At 42.5% G+C, this 18,345-nt stretch overlaps 1 protein-coding gene across 2 annotated transcripts in view; it reads right to left on the bottom strand.

Moving 5' to 3' along the window:
- LOC120560594 (neurogenic locus notch homolog protein 1-like) overlaps window positions 1–18,345 on the bottom strand; it is a 46,279-nt gene that overhangs the window by 19,755 nt on the left and 8,179 nt on the right. For both annotated transcript variants that reach the window (XM_039803258.1, XM_039803259.1), the window contains exons 3-12: window positions 12,153–12,415; window positions 11,293–11,631; window positions 9,077–9,199; window positions 8,210–8,443; window positions 6,645–6,800; window positions 6,079–6,264; window positions 5,252–5,365; window positions 2,120–2,233; window positions 1,690–1,923; window positions 888–998 (exon numbers count right to left, since the gene is read on the bottom strand). In XM_039803258.1, the coding sequence (XP_039659192.1) occupies window positions 888–998; window positions 1,690–1,923; window positions 2,120–2,233; window positions 5,252–5,365; window positions 6,079–6,264; window positions 6,645–6,800; window positions 8,210–8,443; window positions 9,077–9,199; window positions 11,293–11,631; window positions 12,153–12,415 (1,874 nt within the window). The remainder of the gene's footprint in view (window positions 1–887; window positions 999–1,689; window positions 1,924–2,119; window positions 2,234–5,251; window positions 5,366–6,078; window positions 6,265–6,644; window positions 6,801–8,209; window positions 8,444–9,076; window positions 9,200–11,292; window positions 11,632–12,152; window positions 12,416–18,345) is intronic.

The raw sequence follows: 18,345 nt of genomic DNA, 5'->3' as shown, positions 1-18,345 counted from the left end.
GTATTATTTTAAATACTCAATGCCAACTCACACAGCAACACACAAAGCTGCCCGCTACACAATGAAGTCTATATCTCAGTGCAGCGAATGTATCAATTTCCAGAAACATGAGGGGTTTTAGGCCCCCTTTTGTCGGGCCACTTGAAGCGTTGACGCTATTCAGCCTGGTGCCACGCATAACATAAAGGCAGCCCATTTAGCTTTAAAGCAGGGACCGGCTTCCAAGCTTTTAAAAGCTCAACTTTCAGGAATCTTTCAGGGAATCTTTTCTCCTGCTCAAATCCCAGGTGACTGTGTGTGCCAGTGTGTGTGTTTGTGTCCTCTCTTTGTAGGGGAGGGCAGCTTGCGGTGTCCTAACAGCAGCAGGTTTGGGACAGGGTGGAGCTGGAAAGTGACACCAGTCGAGCCTCAGAGGAGCGTGCTCACTCGCCATCTGTCACCCTCGCCCTGCCCATCAAGACCCTCCATATGTTCGATGCTCCAATCCTGCACCTTAAACACTCATTTTGTCTTCTGGTCATCTGAGACAGCAGCCACGTTTAACCTGTCCTTAGTTAACTTTAAGATCGCAGACAGCCTTTCTGCAAATTAAAGGTCTTCAACGATTCAATAGGTAGAGAAAGAGAGTCATCTCCACCACACTAACAAGGATGTACTTTTTATGTCGTAGGGGGAAGCAGCAAAATAGCTAACTTGGCTACAAAATATGCTTTATTATTGCACAATTCTTCTCTCACAATGCCCAGCTTCCCACTTCCTCTTCAGGAGGCAGTAGAAGTTTCTACTCTTTTAGCTTTTGTACAGAAAAGATGACAAAGAGGTTGAGCTGAATCCTCTACCATATAACAGCAATAATAAGACCAACTCTCCGTGTACAGATTGCTTACCTGTGTAGCCTGGTTTACAGGCGCACTCGTAGCCATCGATCTTGTCGAGGCAGGTCCCATAGTCACAGGGATTGCTCTTGCAGTCGTCAATGTTGATTTCACAGTTGATTCCTGTCAGAAAATTGCTTTCAGTATCCTCAGATTTGAGAAGAGAAAACCGTTTGCATCATCTATTTGTATAGCCTCTTTCTGACCAAGTAGTTACAGGAACTTAGTTATAGGAACAGTCCAATTCTAAACAGTTCTACTAACTACTCTCCCCCAAAACCGGTTTTGCCATTTGCATTCGCACTGGCCAAGTGGCCATAGGAACTGGTAGGAGGGGTAAGGGAGTGTCTTTATAGCGTCTTTATAGAATCCTCATAATGGAGTTTGAACGGCGGCGTTTAAAGACGAAGGCTCCAGCGTAATATGATCCTAATTAATATGATGGAAGAAGATAGAAGAGCAGAGCGCAACAGGCAAACGAAACGACGGGCAAGTTTAACTAGCATTAACATTTAGCTGGTTGAATGCGTGATGTTTGTCTTATGAGTTAGCAAATTGCAACAGACAGTGAAGAATATGTACTGTTTGTGTTTCAGACGTTGCTAGGTCACTGAGGGTTCCTATGCGGAAAAGGGAAAAGACCCTGCCCTGAAGTAGGAGCTGAAAGAGTTACAGGAACTGCGGCCAGAGGAACTTTATAATCCTCAAATTGGTCCAATCGGAACACGAGAAAAAAAGGGTTCTAGGGACGTTATGTTCTAGGAACTGCAAAAATCCCTCCGGTCGGCAAGAGGCTTATGTGTGTGGCGATTACCTGTTGTGCCTTTGAGGCAGCTGCAGATATAGGCGTTCTCTCTGTCCTGGCAGGTGCCTCCGTTCCTGCACGGCTGACTCAGACACTCGTTGATGTTGGTCTCACACAGCCGGCCGGTGTATCCAGGGTTGCAGTGGCAGCTGAAGGAAGCCAGACCGTCGATGCAGGTGCCGTAGTGGCACGGGCTAGAGTAACACTCGTTGATGTCCGCCTCACAGTGCCTCCCAGAGTAACCTGACAAAAGGGTTGTTTTCTTTTAAACCGATGTACTCATTTTTATTACCTTTGTCATGTTTTTTTTTTTTTTTTATAGGGTGTATTTCACTTTTTTTATTTATTTTTTCAATTCAAAACTTTCCATTCCCTTTTTTTCGGAGGGCCTTAAAAGTTTCTACTTCTCTAATTTCAGCTTCTGTTAAAACTTTCATACCTTCAGTGCACTCGCAAGTGTACTTGTTGGGTCCGTCTGTGCATTTGGCGCCATTTTTGCACGGTGTGCTGGCACACTCGTCAATGTCTATCTGGCAAAGGTTCCCACTGAAGCCTGGAAAAACAACAGTGTGCATGTGAGCATGAAGGAGAGTGTGTGTGTGTGTATGTGTGTGTGTGTGTGTGTGTGTGTGTGTGTGTGGACACGGCTACAGTGTTCTCACCATTTCAAACCAAAGTCCCGCTTATAATCCTGAGCCCTTATTATAAGAGCTCTCAACAAATCAGAAACCTGCATGTTAATTAACAACTGCGCAACGCTACAAACTCTTTATTTTTCCCTTTCACTTCTTTTCAGCACAACTCCAAAAGGAGACGGCAGATTCGCTCAAAGCAGGGGGAGGGAGGGAGGGAAAGAAATGAAGAATGAAAGTTGCGAGGCCTCCTGACCAGGGGGTGAGAGACAAAGGAGGGCCTGTCTGCTCAACGCAACGCCAAACTGAGCCCGTTGCCTCCTTTGTCCCCCAAAACTTTTCCATCACAATGTGCATTCTCCTGTCTTGCTTTCACCCCTTCTCCAACACCCCCCCCTTCTACTCTCTGCCCGCCTCTAAAGAGAACCAGCTTGACCTTTGACCCTCTACTATTTAAACTCGTCATTCAAAATCAACCAGCAGGCTTTCTTTTTCCTGGAGTTATTCTCATCTCAGATATTTCTATTCTCGTTTCCACTCTGTCACATGATGGTAGAGTCCAAGGACTAGTAGGATGTTGTCTGATGAAGAGATAAAAGTTCTACCCCCCACCCCCCTCCACAGCAGGAACACACAGGTGGTTTAAGCTAAAAAGACTCAGAGTTGCAGCTAATCCGGTGAGGAAATATTTGTGTAACTGGCGGTGAGCTGATTTCTCCCAGTGGACTTTGCTGAAACCATTCACTGACGACTGCAACGTAGACACAGTGGAGACGTGCATACACGTGCGTTTTCAGTTACACACATATGTACATACAAATACATACAAACTGTGGTTAGAAAATATCTGGGGCTCGAGAAAAAGTTGCTGAAAACTAACAAATTTGGTACCACTTTCTAATGAGACACTAATGGCTTTATAAGTCAGAACTACTTTATTTATTTATTTATTTATTTGGGACAGTGCACATTAATGAACAATCTAACATTTCTGTACAGACTGTAAATGAGCCAGGTTATAGCATATGTGCTAATTTTCACCTGTAGTCCCGAGGCAGGAAGACAACAACATACAAGATAATGCAACACAAAAGACTGGCTTCCATTAATAAAGCTACTGGCTTTATTAATGGATAATACATAATTTACTGATGTCGGGTTGTGGAAAAAAACTTTTATTTCACAGGACGTTTTATTAAGACCTTCTTCCTTTGAGTCCCATGTAGTTTCTATTTTGAAATTTTTATTTACATTAGTTACAACAATGCACATTGTATTAAGGGTGAGTGTCCTATTAGGAAGTGGTACCAAACATTTATTTGTGCCAGTATTATTTGTTCATTTCGGTATGTATGTGACATACAGTATATCTCTCTACAGTATGCAGCCAGGAAACACATGATTTTGGCACTTCACAGCCCTAGAAATGAAATCCTAACCACACATAAACTATTTAATAATTTTTTTTTTGCCAAAATGTAATGCAAAAGTTACGTTTTTTTCACAGTTCAGTTACAGTGCCGTATGAAAGAATTTCTTCAGATGCACACATATGCATCCACACACAAAGCTGAAGCAGAAATGTAAGCATGCACAGGCATGCACACACATACAGACCTCAGCAGCCAAAGAGGGATTTATCCCCAGACTGCTGGAATCAGACATTTCAATGGCTCTCAGTGGGGTTTCCATGGCTATTCCATGTACAGAAATAATAAGAGGGGACCCTCGCCTCAGGCCTGGCTCACAACGGGGACAAATTTACATCTCAAGCAGAGCGGTTAAGACCCCTTCCCCTTCTATACCCCTCCCTTCCTGCTTCAGCATAACGGTCTGTGCGCCTCAACACCCCCCACACTCCTCCCAAAACAACACTTTCACCACCACCACTTTGTGCTGCTTCCTCACATAACCCTCTCTCACTGTCACACAGAGTTTTCTTAGGCGTTAAGCTCTTGTGTTCACTCTTGTTCCCCATCTATCAATTCTAAAGCTTCCTTGTTGGGGTGTCTTTCTTTTTTTTTCTTTCTTTCCATTTTTCCTTCTTCCTTTCTTTTTTCTCTCAACAGGAGGAATCCTGCTTCTCTCCTCCCAGGCCGCCTTTGATCCACCCAACTCAGAGCTTCTCTATTTTCCACCCCGAAAAAAAAAAAAAATCACTTCCACCTCAATGATCCCAATGAAAGAATTCAAAACAAAAAAACACATTTGGAGTGTGTGAAGATCGTTCCTCTGCTTTCTTCTCTTTTCTCTATCCAAAATTCAATAGTTGCATTCCTTCACCCCTGAACAGAACATCAATACCTCATGTCCAAATAGTGTAACCCCAATGACATTTCTGGTATAAAAGGGCTGAAGTAACACAGTAGCTGCCCTCAAATTAGACAAAACGACTACCTCATCGTCCCCGCAACACAGAAAGTGTCATTTTATAGTACCAGCTCTGCCTGCTATTATTAGCTCTCCCTTGTTCCCAGTTGCAATCAAAAGGCTTGTTTAGATCCAAAAGTTTCTGCTCACTCATCAGACTTTGTAAAAGGGATAAGAAACTTGTTTCAAATGTTCAAACTTCCTCAAGCCTTTCCCTATAGATTTTTCCCCCCTCTCCTCCTCGACTGCTGCGTTCGTTCTGGGCTACCCGGGCCTGCGTAAGCCTGCCTCAGGGCTGGGATTAGTGCCCGTCCAGAAAGGTGTTTTCCTGTGTGTGTGTGTGTGTGTGTGTGTGTGTGTGTGTGTGTGTGTGTGTGTGTGTGTGTGTGTGTGTGTGAGTGTGTGTGTGTGTGTGTGTTTGTGTTTGAGTGAAAGAGAGAGAGAGAGAGATAGAGTAAGGGAGAGAGAGAGAGAGAGAGAGAGAGAGAGAGAGAGAGAGAGAGAGATCGACCTCTGTGCCCCTGGCGCCCCATGCCCCTCCTCTGCATGCAGCAGCACGGCAGCCTCACCTATGGGGCACTGGCAGTGGAAGGCGTTGATCTTGTCGATACACGTGCCGCTGTTCAGGCAGGGGCTGTTGGCGCACTCGTCCGTATCGATCTCGCAGAACTCCCCCTCGTAACCTGGCCAATTGGCAAGGGAAGACCGGGAGGGAGATGGATTGGTTAGACAGAGTCAGAGAGAGAGGCGCTTTCACACTGCTGTTATATATACTGCTGCAACAGATTTAAGTCATGCACAGAGGCCATATAAACAGGAGTGGGAATCATAGTGAAATGCTTAACGATAATCCAACACGAGATATTCAGTTTACTTTAACATAAGACAAAGAAAAGCGGCTAATTCCTTCATCAATTATGAAAATAGTTGCTGGTTAATTTCTGCCGATTTAATAATCAATTAACCAATTGTTTATTTCAGCTCTATTTTTTAAGATTAATCGTTTAGTTGATAAAGTGTTAGAAAATTGTAAAGGATGACCATCACAATTTCCCAGAGCCCAAAGTGAAACCTTTAAATGGCTCATTTTATCCGATCAACAGTTTAAAACTCAAAGATTTACAATTGACAATGATATAAAACAGATTTTTTTTTTTTTTATAAATTGCTAAGACCATTGTGAGTCCATGTGACTTGTTTGTAAGCCTTGATTTACTATAACTTGGCAATATGAATCGAAACAAATAGTTAATAAAGTCAAATATCCACTCTATTTGAGGGTAACAACAACACATTTTAGGAGTGATCATGCTTCAGGAATGTGTTAAATGTTACTAAAAGATATAGTCAGATACCTGAGTATCAGTATTTTTCATAATAACTCAAATGGTCTTACCTGGCATGCAGATACAGTGGAAGTCTCCTATTTGGTCAAGGCACGTGGCCTCATTCTTACACGGGTTCGACATGCACTCGTTGATGTCCAGCTCGCAGCGCGCCCCCACGTAACCCCGCTGGCACTTACACTGGAACGATCCCTTCGTGTTTATACACTTCCCTCTGTGCTCACACGGGTTGGAACCTGTTTAAACAAATTAGTACTTTAACTTTCACTGTAACAGGCCGTCTTGTAGCAATCAAACTGTAAAGACATGATTTAGGTGGTTTAGTGTTGTTTGACGAAGCCAAACCAAAGCCTCGAGTGTGTGTGTGATTACGGCAAAAACACCCCTGAGGGTGTTATTTACTGCGATTATGGGCACAATTGTGGGTACCAAAGTACCAATAATAACAGGAAAGAATGAGCTCGTATTGTGGCTTGTACAAAAGGTTTCTTGACAGTAGTTTAGTCAAACAGCTCCGTGAGATTGCAAAAGTTAAAATGTGTCTTCAATCATTCAGATTTTTGGGTTGAAACTAGACAACAAACACTGTTTGCAGGTCAGGTAGTGTGAGTTTTACCCAGAGAGCACTCGTCAACATCCTGATCACAGGAAGCTCCGAAGTATCCCGATGGGCAGGTACAGAAGTGATTTCCGCTGACGGGGTTGGTGTCACAGTTGGAGCCCTTCTGACAAGGGTTGCTGATGCATGCGTCGTCCAGCTGGCACAGCAGTCCTGGTACACAACACACAAGATGGACTTTATAATACTTGACCAAAAACCATCCCATAAAGTATGAAGAGTTCAACACATGTATAAGTACACATGGCAACATCAAAATATCACGATATTTTTGACCAAATACCTTGATATCGATACCGCAACGATTGTAATTTTGACTATTGGTGATTTCACAAAATATTTACACAATGAGATTTTTGATAAATAATCATCAGTAATGTAGATATAATGACTAAGTGGATAAAGGCAAATAATAGAACAGTTACAACAGTCTAGTAAGTTCAGAAAATGACATCACTTAACTGTAATGCAGAAAAGACAACACTTATGCCATATTACAATATTATGATTAACAAAATCTAAGACGATATCTAGTCTCATATCATGATATCGATATAATATCGATATATTGCCCAGCTCTAGTATATAATCTGGAACAGCACAGAATTCACATCAAAGATTCAATTTTATTTGGGGAAGAAAAGGTAGGTTAAAAAGACATCCCTACAGTAAAACAAACTGATGGACGTCATCACATTAGCGTCTTCAAACGGCAGTGAGAAGTTAACTGAATGTCAAAATGTAGAAATTATCTAATATGTCATCTGTAGACAGTAAAAAAACAAACTAATAGTTACCAAGTACACCAAAACCACAGAGACACCAAAGATCAGCATTAATAGATTTTTTACTTTCCCTGCATGGAGCACTGGTGTTGACTTTACAGCCTTTCGTTTTAATTTGTTACTTCCTATGCCCTTCACACCCAACAATAAAGTGTCATTTTGTAAAAGACAGCTAATCTAAAGAATTTAAGCGTATATAACCATTACATTTCCCTATAAAATAATTTTCTTTTAAGCATTAAAAGGTCCAATGTGAAGGAATTTCTCCCATCTAGCGTTGAGATCATATATCGCAATCAACTCACACAACGCAGTTCTTGCTCTTTTCTATATCCTTTTTCTTTTTCTGGGCAAAGAAGAAGACTTCTGTTCCTGAAATGTGGATTTTGAACACGTGTGGTCCTCCATGTTTCCTTCTTCAAACTTGCCGGGGCCGGGAAGCTACAATACCCATTAGCAGCATTAGCAGCACCTGTGAGTTTATCATGTGACAGCTAAAACGCAAAAGGCGGAGAAGTATGTCCTGTATGTCCCTTACTGGCTAATGTATTTCAAGATGGCACATGAATATGGAGCGTGTACCCCAGTTCATGCGAATGCAAATGTAAAATTTCAAGTCGAAAGGAATATTTGGAATTGATGGTGGTGATAAATATTCATGAAAAAGGACAAGTTTGTGAACGGGCAACACAGATTTTAATAATGAACAACTAAACACATTGCACACTGGACCTTTAAGAGCTAAATTCCCGTAAATTAAAATAAACATGTAAGTACCTGTGCGGCCATGGGGGCACTCGCAGTAGAAAGAAGCTACGCGGTCATGACAGGTGGATCCTTGGTGGCACGCAGCACTGGCACAGTCATCGATGTTCTCGCTGCAGTCGTCACCAGTCCAGCCGTTCACACACACGCACTGGTAGCTGCCGTAGGTGTTGTGGCACGTGCCGCCATTTTGGCAGGCATTGGGCATCAGCTGGCACTCGTCAACGTCCTCTGTGCAGAGCTGACCTGTGGGAGGACCAGGGATCAGCGGGTTAAAGTCCACTTATATCCCGAAACTCTTTTCTTCTGCACCTTCTGGTTTACTGTCAAACTTCTTTACAGTATATAAAGTCACCAGGGCTGGGACGATATGCTTTTCTCCCAATTAGATTTTTTCACGGGTTTTACAGGAGTGCCGATTCGATTTCTATTGCGATTTTCATTTGTTGCGATTCTAGAAGTATTGCGATAGTATTGGGCGTTGCGATTTTCTTTTCCTTCTTTAACAAAACAAAAGTTGAATAATACACTTGCAGGAGACAATACATCATGAGACATTTCTAAAAACTAATTGTTTTCTAAAAAGAATGAACATCACATGTCAGTCAGTAAGTCTGACATTTATTTCATTTGTGAAGAAGTACATGACATATATTTTCTGAATTTTCTGCTTTCGGTCTGTTTTGCTGGCAAAGGATATGATGTAGTTGCCGTCAGCGGTACTGTATAAATATATTATTTAGGTGAATCATTGGGTAAAATAAATGATTCTAGGGAAAAGAATCAATTTAAAAAATCATCGCAAAAAGAAATAATAATCACTACGATTAAAGTGATAATAACTTTACTTTTTTTGTACTAGAACATCGCTATACAAACCTGTAAATTCTGGTTTACACTGGCAGTTATAAGTGTTGACTCCATCTACACATGTACCGCCATTCTGGCACTCGTGACTTGGACAGTCATCAATGTTGTGGTTGCAGTTTTTGCCCGTAAAACCTGAAACAAAGAGAGAAATATTAGTAACAGGCTCCTAGTGGGAGCCTTCAAATTTTCAGTTAGTCATTTCTCCTCCATCTCCCATTTACAACAAAGGGAGTGAAACTTCTCTACAGTTAAATGTGGCCAACTGTCTTTTTCCTCCCAAGAAAGGAGGCAGCTGTACCCTCTGGAGGTCTGTGGTAACCTCGCCATGTAATAGCATCCACTGTGCTATACAATTACACAAGAGGCAACCACTGGACTGCACATGTGGCATGTTGGGTAATAAATCAAAACCAGTACAAGTCATCACTGCCACTGCCAGGAGTCCTTTTGGTCATCTTCACGAAAAGATTTGTTTACTTCTGAATTCAAGGCATACAGCCAGTAAAGCCAACCGTTATCGGAAATTTACTTAAAACTTGTGCAACATGTTATTAGAAACTGACATTTCTGCAAAACAAAATCAGTGTAGTACCTTCACGCAAATATATTCAAGAGAATGTGACAAGATTTTATAATTCATCAAGCAGTAACTCCATTACATCATTCATTACGGTTTCACACCTAGAATAGCATTCGTGTTTGTTTATATTAATAAATCATAAATATTTTGGTGTTTTAAGGCAAGGTGAAATATAGAGAGGTGACATGTAACAACAGCCCCTACCTGGACTTGAATTGGGGATGGCGCATATCCCAAAATACAGCTTTTCCCCCCTTATATATTTTTTTTGTGAAGTGGATGGCATTTATTGGACAGCAGAAGCATGACATGAATGTTTTGTCTACTGGAGAAGCAAAAGCAGGTGCCTTAATTTTGTCCAAGCGTATTTGCAAAAAAAAAAATTCTGTCAACCTTTATCTTTCCTGAACACACTTTACAATTATGAAACAGTAAGAAAGCTTTCTTGATCATCAACATTACAAGTAGGAAACGAACAAGGCACCATGTGGAGATTTCTAAACATGTAAACATGTTAGACCTCAAATGTACTTCCAAACGTTTGCTAGCTTGGAGTGTTCTTCCCTGCACTTTGCTAATGCTTTTCTAGTTTGCTTGGCGTATTACTAACATCTGTTGCTCAGTGGAATAGTGTGAAACCATTAGTAAGACTGAATCGTGTCACTCACAGTGCTTGGGTCCTCTGTAAGTATGCATAAGATAAAATGGGGACCCACTTATAAAAACATTGCTTCATAATGATGCTTCTCCAAAGCAGGAGCAAGAGAGTCAGCTAACTATCTGAAATTTTAAGTGTAAAATATGTTGGGGAATAGATTTTTTTCAAGGATAACAACAATAATAATACAAAAGGATGCTGTTTCAAGGAACAGCTTGTTTTGGACTTAATGGTAACAGACAAAAACAAATTAAAGTTAGTCTGTGCGGAGGTCTATAGTCCCAGCGAGCTTTGCTTCATTCTGCTATGTGAAAAGGATGTTGTCCTTTGACCATTTCCTTATGATAAGCCCCGATGTCTTCCTGCTCTGCCTTGTTCACACACTGTACACACCAAAGCAGAAACACACACGTATACTATGTAGGCACACACACAAACACAAGCAGGAACAGCCTTGCCTTGAATGACATCATTGCTTAGCCAGCAACTCGCAGGCAGTAACATTTAAATTCAACTAAACTAATTCATTTAATAAGCTGACTGGTATCACACCTCAGTACTTTCAACAACAACAAAAAAAGTCGCCCTCCAGAAACGTGTACAAATACTCTGCTATGATTAATATTTAGTTTGACATGGTTTATTTTCCACATACAAAGTTTTTTTTTTTTTTTTAAACACTGAAAAGCACATCTACTCTTTCTCCCTCATTATGAAATTCTGGATCTGGCCTCGCACCCTGCCCACCACCGCTGCTTGTGCTAAGTTGACCGGTGAAAGGGCAGTGAGCATCAAGATGGCATTAACATTGGAGAGATTCAGCCATACATGTTTAAGCCTCTTCATTCCCTAAACGATGCTGGTCACAAAAGCGTTTCATTCACATAGATTTAAATGTCTTACAGCTGCGGAACACCAGATCATCATAACAATAAAGGCCTCCTCTAATGGAGCTCCCAAGCTATACATCATGTGTAATCTCCATACCTGGCACACAGGAGCATTCGTAGCTGGTCTCTCCCTTCTGGATGCAGGTGCCTCCATTTTGGCAGGGCGACGGGTTGCAGGGAAAGTAGCGGCTCTCGCAGTGCTTGCCCGTGTACTCCTGCGGGCACTGGCATTGGTAGCGGCCGAGCTCATTGATGCACACGCCGCCGTTCTTGCAGGGCGAAGGATTCACATCACATTCGTTGACGTCCTGTCTGCAGGTCTTTCCAGAGAAGAAGGGCGTGCAGGTACAGATGTACTGGGACTCAATGGAGGAGCACTGGCCACCGTTGGCACACGGATTGGAGGCACAGGGGTCGGCTTGTTGGCATAGTTTACCTGAGGGCACAGAGTAATGCTGTTCTAGTATGGGCTGTGCTAGGCTCTTTTCTCAGGGTCACAGCTTTCTACTGATTTGACTCTTACATCATGAGACAAACAATTCTCTACTACCTAGTTTAACAATCTCATCTGAGACAACGATCATGAAAAGAATCAAGTGTTTATCAAAGTTGTTCTCTGTTAATTCTGGAAACCTCTTCCAATCCTTCAAATTCCAAACTCTCAGAAAATGACAGAAAACTATAGTTTTTGGTGCAATATCTTAAAACTTCAAATGAGCCCTTTACACAGAGCTACGTCTATTTGCGATAACTATCGGTTGTGATCAGTTCAACAAATGACTAATATTTTTCCCGGAAGAGATAAAACTATCTAGTAATTCGTATTTAAAAAAAGATTCCAGGCAGGTCTTTATGTTCTATGATTTTTCATTTTTCATGTTTATCATCTTGCAACCCCTCAGATAGTTAGAAAGTTAGAAACCACCGCTCTACTATCACAATCCTGTTGCGTGTTACCTGACCATCCAGGTGGGCAGCGGCACTTGTACGTCTGGAGAGTCTCCAGCTCGCAGGTGCCTCCGTTGCGACATGGCGAGCTGATACAGACATTGTTGATGGGTGTCACGCAGCGGCGGTCGGTGAAGCCCAGTCTGCAGGTGCAGCTGAAGTCCACAGTGTTCCCCTTGGACACGGCGCGACAAGTGCCGCCGTTCATGCATGGCGAGGAGGTGCACGGGTCAGAAAACTGGCACCTGCTTCCTACGTTTCCATCCAGGCACCTGAGAAAACACAGGTAGAGAGGTCAGCAACAACATCAGCAGCCCCTGACAGGTGAGGAATGAAAAGGCTGCATCTATAAGGGGGATACATGACTTCTGCATACTGTGATATGCATCTTATTTGAAGATTGTCTTATTTATAAGAATATCTAAAAGACTAAAATAACTATTGTGCAACTACTTGATCCCACAAAAAAACAGTATTTGGGTTAAAATAAGCACAGCTCACCATTTAACATACCCACAACGAAAAGGCATCTATAAATGACATTTACTTTCTCATGCTGGCTTGATTAATAAAAGAACAACTGGTTTAAAATGTTGAACTTTGGCCACATTCATGTAATTATTTATCAAACAAAGGATTATATAGAACCACCAGTATATCATGAATACAAACAATTTACTAATCATCTGATAAAAACCTTCTTTCTGCAAGATATACTGGTCTACTAATAAATGTCCCTTCTTTATTTATTTCCTCATTAAAAATCAGCATAACAAAGAGTGGAATTGGTCAAAAGAAATTCCCAAACACTATTTTTGTCCATCCAATCTTTTTCAGCTCAGCACGTATTGAAGAGTTCACAAGGGTAAGACAACACACCGGACTAGCAAGGGTCATCCCTTTGTGTGCTACTGTGCTTATAAATCAGCTGCTTGGGTAACCAATAGGACTAACTACCCAAGTCTCTTAAACGATGGTCCTGTCCCTGCTGTTTTTACAACACGGCAACACAACCATGAGAAACTATGCTATAAACGGGCCATAGGTCTTTCTGCCGTCACCCCCCGCCAACAATGTGTTTCAGGCAGTAAAACTGAACAGAGGGAGGGGGGGGACAAACTCCTGTGAAGTTTCTCACAGGTTGTTTCTGAGTCATAAACGCCGCTTGGACCCCAGAGAACAAGTTCCCAGAGAGAGAGAGAGAGAGAGAGAGAGAGAGAGAGAGAGAGAGAGAGAGATATGCTGCAGATCACAGGGACACATTCACACATTTACAATTACAATGAGAGAAGTTGAAGGGTGTCCCCTGAGGATACGCATGGCTCAACAAAGAGGGCCACACACACAGAGCATGCAAACACTTATACCTACACAGTGTGCATTCTTGTACACATGCACAGGAAGATTATGCACAGGATCTGTATCTGTTTAATCCGTTTAAGTCATTTATTATGTAAACATTGCAAATATTTCCTTGTTCCAGTTACTTCATATGATTTTCTCTAGGTTTTTTTTTTTTAGCACTTAAGGTATGCTCCAGTAATACTGTAGGTTTTGAATCTGCGAATATCTGATTAAAAGGAATAGTTCAATACTGGTTAGCTTAGCATAGTATAAAAACTGGAAACAGGGGGAAACAGCTAGTGTGGCTCTGTCAAAAGGTTACAAAATCCACATACCACTAGCATCTCTCAAGCTTACCTATTGAGAAAAGTATCTGTACACAAGCAGCCCTACAAGTACTTTGCCTAGATTTACATTTCATGTTATTATGTTTTGTTTTACAATTCCTTTTTTTAAACCAGTCAATAACTTATTAAAGTATAAGCAAACAAGATTGTGAGTTTGATCAGGCATTCGCTGCCAACTAGAGCTGGGTGATATGGACCATCAAATCAAATATCATGATATTTTTGACCAAATACATCAATGTTGATATTGCGGGGATATTGTAGGGTTGACTATTGGTGCTTTCACACAATATTAACACAATGAGAGTTTTGATAAATAATCACCAATAATGTGGACACAATGACTAAGTGGGTGAAGGCAGATAATAACACAGCTAGTAAGTCTGATAAGTTCAGACATCACTTTACTGTAATGTAGCCTTTAAAAGCCTCATATATATTATTGTCGATATAATGTCGACATATTGCCCAGCCCTACTGCCAGCTGTCAGCACTTCATAGTTTCAATATTAAGGTCCTTTTGCGGCTTTATTTGACACCAAAACCAACCACCTCAGACCTGCCACATTGGACCCTCCCTACCGCCACATTCCCATAATCATCACCTTCAGAGATTCAATACTGTTGTCAACAACACTGGGTGGCCACTGGCCAGGGAGGGTTGGTCATTAAAAAAAAAGAAATGAAAAAAAAAAAAAAAACATCTACTCAATAGCACCGGAGACAAGAACACAACAATTCTGCAGTATTCTGGAATTCTTGTTCCTAATCCGTCCTTTCCAAAAGTCGAGACACAAGAAGAGAAGCCATCATGGCACCCTTCAGTGGCTCTTCGGGCTGAAATGTGCTTGCTTTGACCCTTTTGTCAGCACTCATTCATCCTGAGGACAAGGCAGCATCTATGCCCGTGTTTGAGCTGCAAGCCAACCTTATGGAAACTTCAAAGCACTGCGCCCCCCCACCTCACCGCCCGTTATTCTTCCCTCCCCGGAGAGGATTCGCTCCAGCAATAGACAAGTTATGGGAAGAGGATGAAACGGAAGAGACTGTGGCGCTACCTGAAAGATTTCTGAAAAGTGAATTCCTGCGTTGCAAAAAAAAAAATCCCACAGAGAATGTGTCTAGAATGTCTAGAAATCAACAGTTCTCTTTGAATACTGTTGTGTTTTAGTCTCACGCAGAAACAATATTGTGCATAAAACATCCTGCAGACATCAAAGCGGCCTTCCCACAACATTAAAACCCGCCGTCACTCACAAATACCTGACCAGAGACAGCAAGTCTGTTAGCCCGCAGGGGCTGGCAGGACCACGTCCCCAAACATTCCCAGGGGGTCCAGTGTGTGTGTGTGTGTGTGTGTGTGTGTGTGTGTGTGTGTGTGTGTGTGTGTGTGTGTGAGGCCGAGCCGTGGGTTTAGGGACAGGGTTGTAGGGACAGGCGTGTGTTTAGACAGGGTCTCCCTCTCAGGGGATTAGGCAGCCTTAGGACCGTGGTAAGGAAAAGAAAACATCACATGCTAGGCTGCCCGCTGCACAAACAGTAGTAGTGACTGGTGGCATGTCACTACGTAGATAGCGGAGAGTGGTACCTTAGCTGAGAGTCATTTAGCCTGGGATCATTGTAGCATTAAGGCCAAACCAGCAGTTATGCCAGAAGTTGAAAGTCACATTTTTTCCATGCACATAAAAAATCCCAGACGTGCTTTCTCACAAAATCACACAGTCAAGTGAATTGTCAAATTACATTAATTTGCCTCAAAGGTCTTTACAATCTGAAACATATAAGACCCTCTATCATTAGGCCCTTAATTCAGACAAGGAGAAAGTCCGACCAAAAACTACAACACTGCTTTTTGGACTTATGATTAGAAGCTAAATGTATTTCATTGTCTCAGTACTTGTATTGACAATAAAGTTATATCTAACAAGATTTGATTATTGAGCTGAAAGGCAATTTAAAACAACCCACCAGACGTACCAGAAATTTTGCCTTTGCATACAATCCTGATTTAATGAGATGCCTGTCTACTTTGTAATCCAGTTCTTTTTGTCTTATTATTGTAGTTGATATGACAATGAAGCTGTACGCAACTTTGCAGGCTGCTGTTTTTCCAAATTCAGACTTTAACTTCCAGAAACTAGGGACACTGTTACTCTAGATACCCTATTGCAGTTCCACTTTCTGCATGCAGCAGATCTGGCTGCTAGAAGGCCAGTCCAGTTAAGTCCCAGCAGTGGCGGGTGCTGAGGTCGTGAGGCGCCACACGAGCTCGCTGGAAAAAGGCCGCAGGGAGCAGGTGCGCATGTTAATGAGGAGACGGCAGCTGCTGCCATTCACCCCCTCCTCCTCCTCCTCCTCCTCCTCCCACACCTCCCGTATCCCAGCACTCTGCCTGCTTCCTCTGCATGGCACCCCATCCTACTACTGTCCTCAAGCCTAGACGGAGTCAAGGGCCATGCACTGCAAAAGAAAATAAGCTTATTAACTTGTGAATTAGTCTGAATAAGTCATTTTGAGGGTTGTTTTATTTTAAATACTACTGAATTAATCTGTAAATCGGGCGGAAAGAAGGATATTTAATAAGTATACAAAATCAATTTAGAAACAAATAAAAATGATTATAAGTGAATACATTTGAAGAATCAAGCTGACTGGTGTTAAAAACATGTTCAGTTCATTTGTTTTGCAGCAAGAATGTGACATCCATTTGGATGTTGTTTTTTTTACAGTTATGGTATAAAAAAAAAACGTCCAAATGGATGTCACACACACACACACACACACACACACATCCCTTCACTATTTAGCAGAGAAGTGAAGAGCGAGTGAAGAAGAGAAGAGAGAGGGAGAGGGAGAGAGAGAGTGGGGGATGAGTGGGCCCATTGTTTTTCATTCAGAGTTGACCACAGGCTGGGCGTATTCAGCTGTTACACTCTTTCCTCTCCTTCCCCTCCTCTCTGTCTCCAAAAAAATCTTTCTCTTAATCGTCTTTCATTATATATGGCTCATCCCTGAATTTTCCAATTTTTTTTACATTATCGGTATCACTTCCTCTGTTCAAAGTCGTATGGTCGCTGGCATCCGCTCGCTCCCCTCTGTGCAGCTTCTTTCCCTCCAAACCCTGCGCTTCTCCTTCACTGCCCCCCCCCACTCCCCCACTCATTCCTTTTCATTTGTAAGACACCACATTAGGATTTACAAGTCTCAACTGACTACTGCTCACTCCCCCTAACACTTTCATCCAAGTTACTCCAAGCTGCTCTGCAACGTTTTAGTGATCTGCGATGTTGAAGGCCAAGCGTAAGGCAAAAGAAAAGCCTAAAATCCAGAACACACACAAGCAGCAGGACAAACAATAGAGTCTGAAAGAAAGGAAACTGGAACGGGTTTGGTTTGGATTTTTAAGGGGAGAAAGACAGACAGGGGTTGCCAGTTCAGAAGGAATGCTGGTGTTTACTCTAAAGAGTCTCCTGTCCTGATTCTTAACCCGAGGATCGCTGGCAGCCTTACTTTATGGTTCCTTGAAAAAACTCGCACCAGCTTTGAAACCTGGCATCTTCCCTCGCAAAACAGCCCAGCGTCTAACACCAAGGCCTAAAAGACAAACAGATAGAGCCTCTGCACCCTTACCTCGGTGCACGTGGACGCACTATGCAAACACACTCTGGCTGAGGTGCAAGCAGTGTGCTACAGTTGACTTAAGTCAACTGTAGCACACGCTAGGCAAAGAATGCTAACAGTTTGCTCTTTAACTTGGCAAGAGCCCGTCAAATACGCACTCAGCACAAAACAGCTTTTACAGGCAGCAAGCTTAACTGCCACAATGAGAGCACAAACTTATAAAAAAAAGGGAGGGGGGGGAGACAAAAGATATTAACGAGTCTTTTATGGAGTCTTGGCTGTAATCAAAACAGAGAAAAGCAGCTGCTTCAACAAGAGAAATCTGCTGGCCTGGCGGGCGGGATAATCTCAACAGCAGCAGGTAAACTGGGCTGCTGGCAAAGTAAATAAAGAAGACATGAAAAGAGGGGCACAAATCAGAAGCTGAGCAAATATCAGGTGTTTGGGGGGTATCGTATAACTGCAGGACAGCAGTGGAATTATCTCTGCGGTAAGGCTGATACTGTTATTATCTTTTCTGTCATCCCTGCCCAGTAGCCCTCATTGTTCTCCTCTGCGCTCACTTCTGGGCCACATCTTCTTCTATTGCTGCCGCAGTAGCCCGTGGCAACAGGTCCGCGACACTGATGAGATGCATAACAGGCCCGGGCGGAGGCTCGAGCCTACAGCAGATGTTGTGGTGACATCTGACCCTTGGCCAGGCATCACTCTGGAGGGGCTTTCCTCAGTGTCGGGCCAATCTGCCATCTGCCATCTTTCTGAGGTCACACACAGACGGGGACGGAGGCTTTGAACGTAATATGTAGGCTACAGATGTGCACTGTATACAAATAAAAACCTAGAGTGAGTACACAGATTTTGGCAGCTGTACAGACCCCAATCTGTATCCA

The sequence above is a fragment of the Perca fluviatilis genome, chromosome 6, assembly GCF_010015445.1.
Source record: "Perca fluviatilis chromosome 6, GENO_Pfluv_1.0, whole genome shotgun sequence".
Taxonomy (NCBI): domain Eukaryota; kingdom Metazoa; phylum Chordata; class Actinopteri; order Perciformes; family Percidae; genus Perca; species Perca fluviatilis.
The sequence above is the reverse complement of the archived record's forward strand: the minus strand, read 5'-3'. Positions and strand labels throughout refer to the sequence as shown.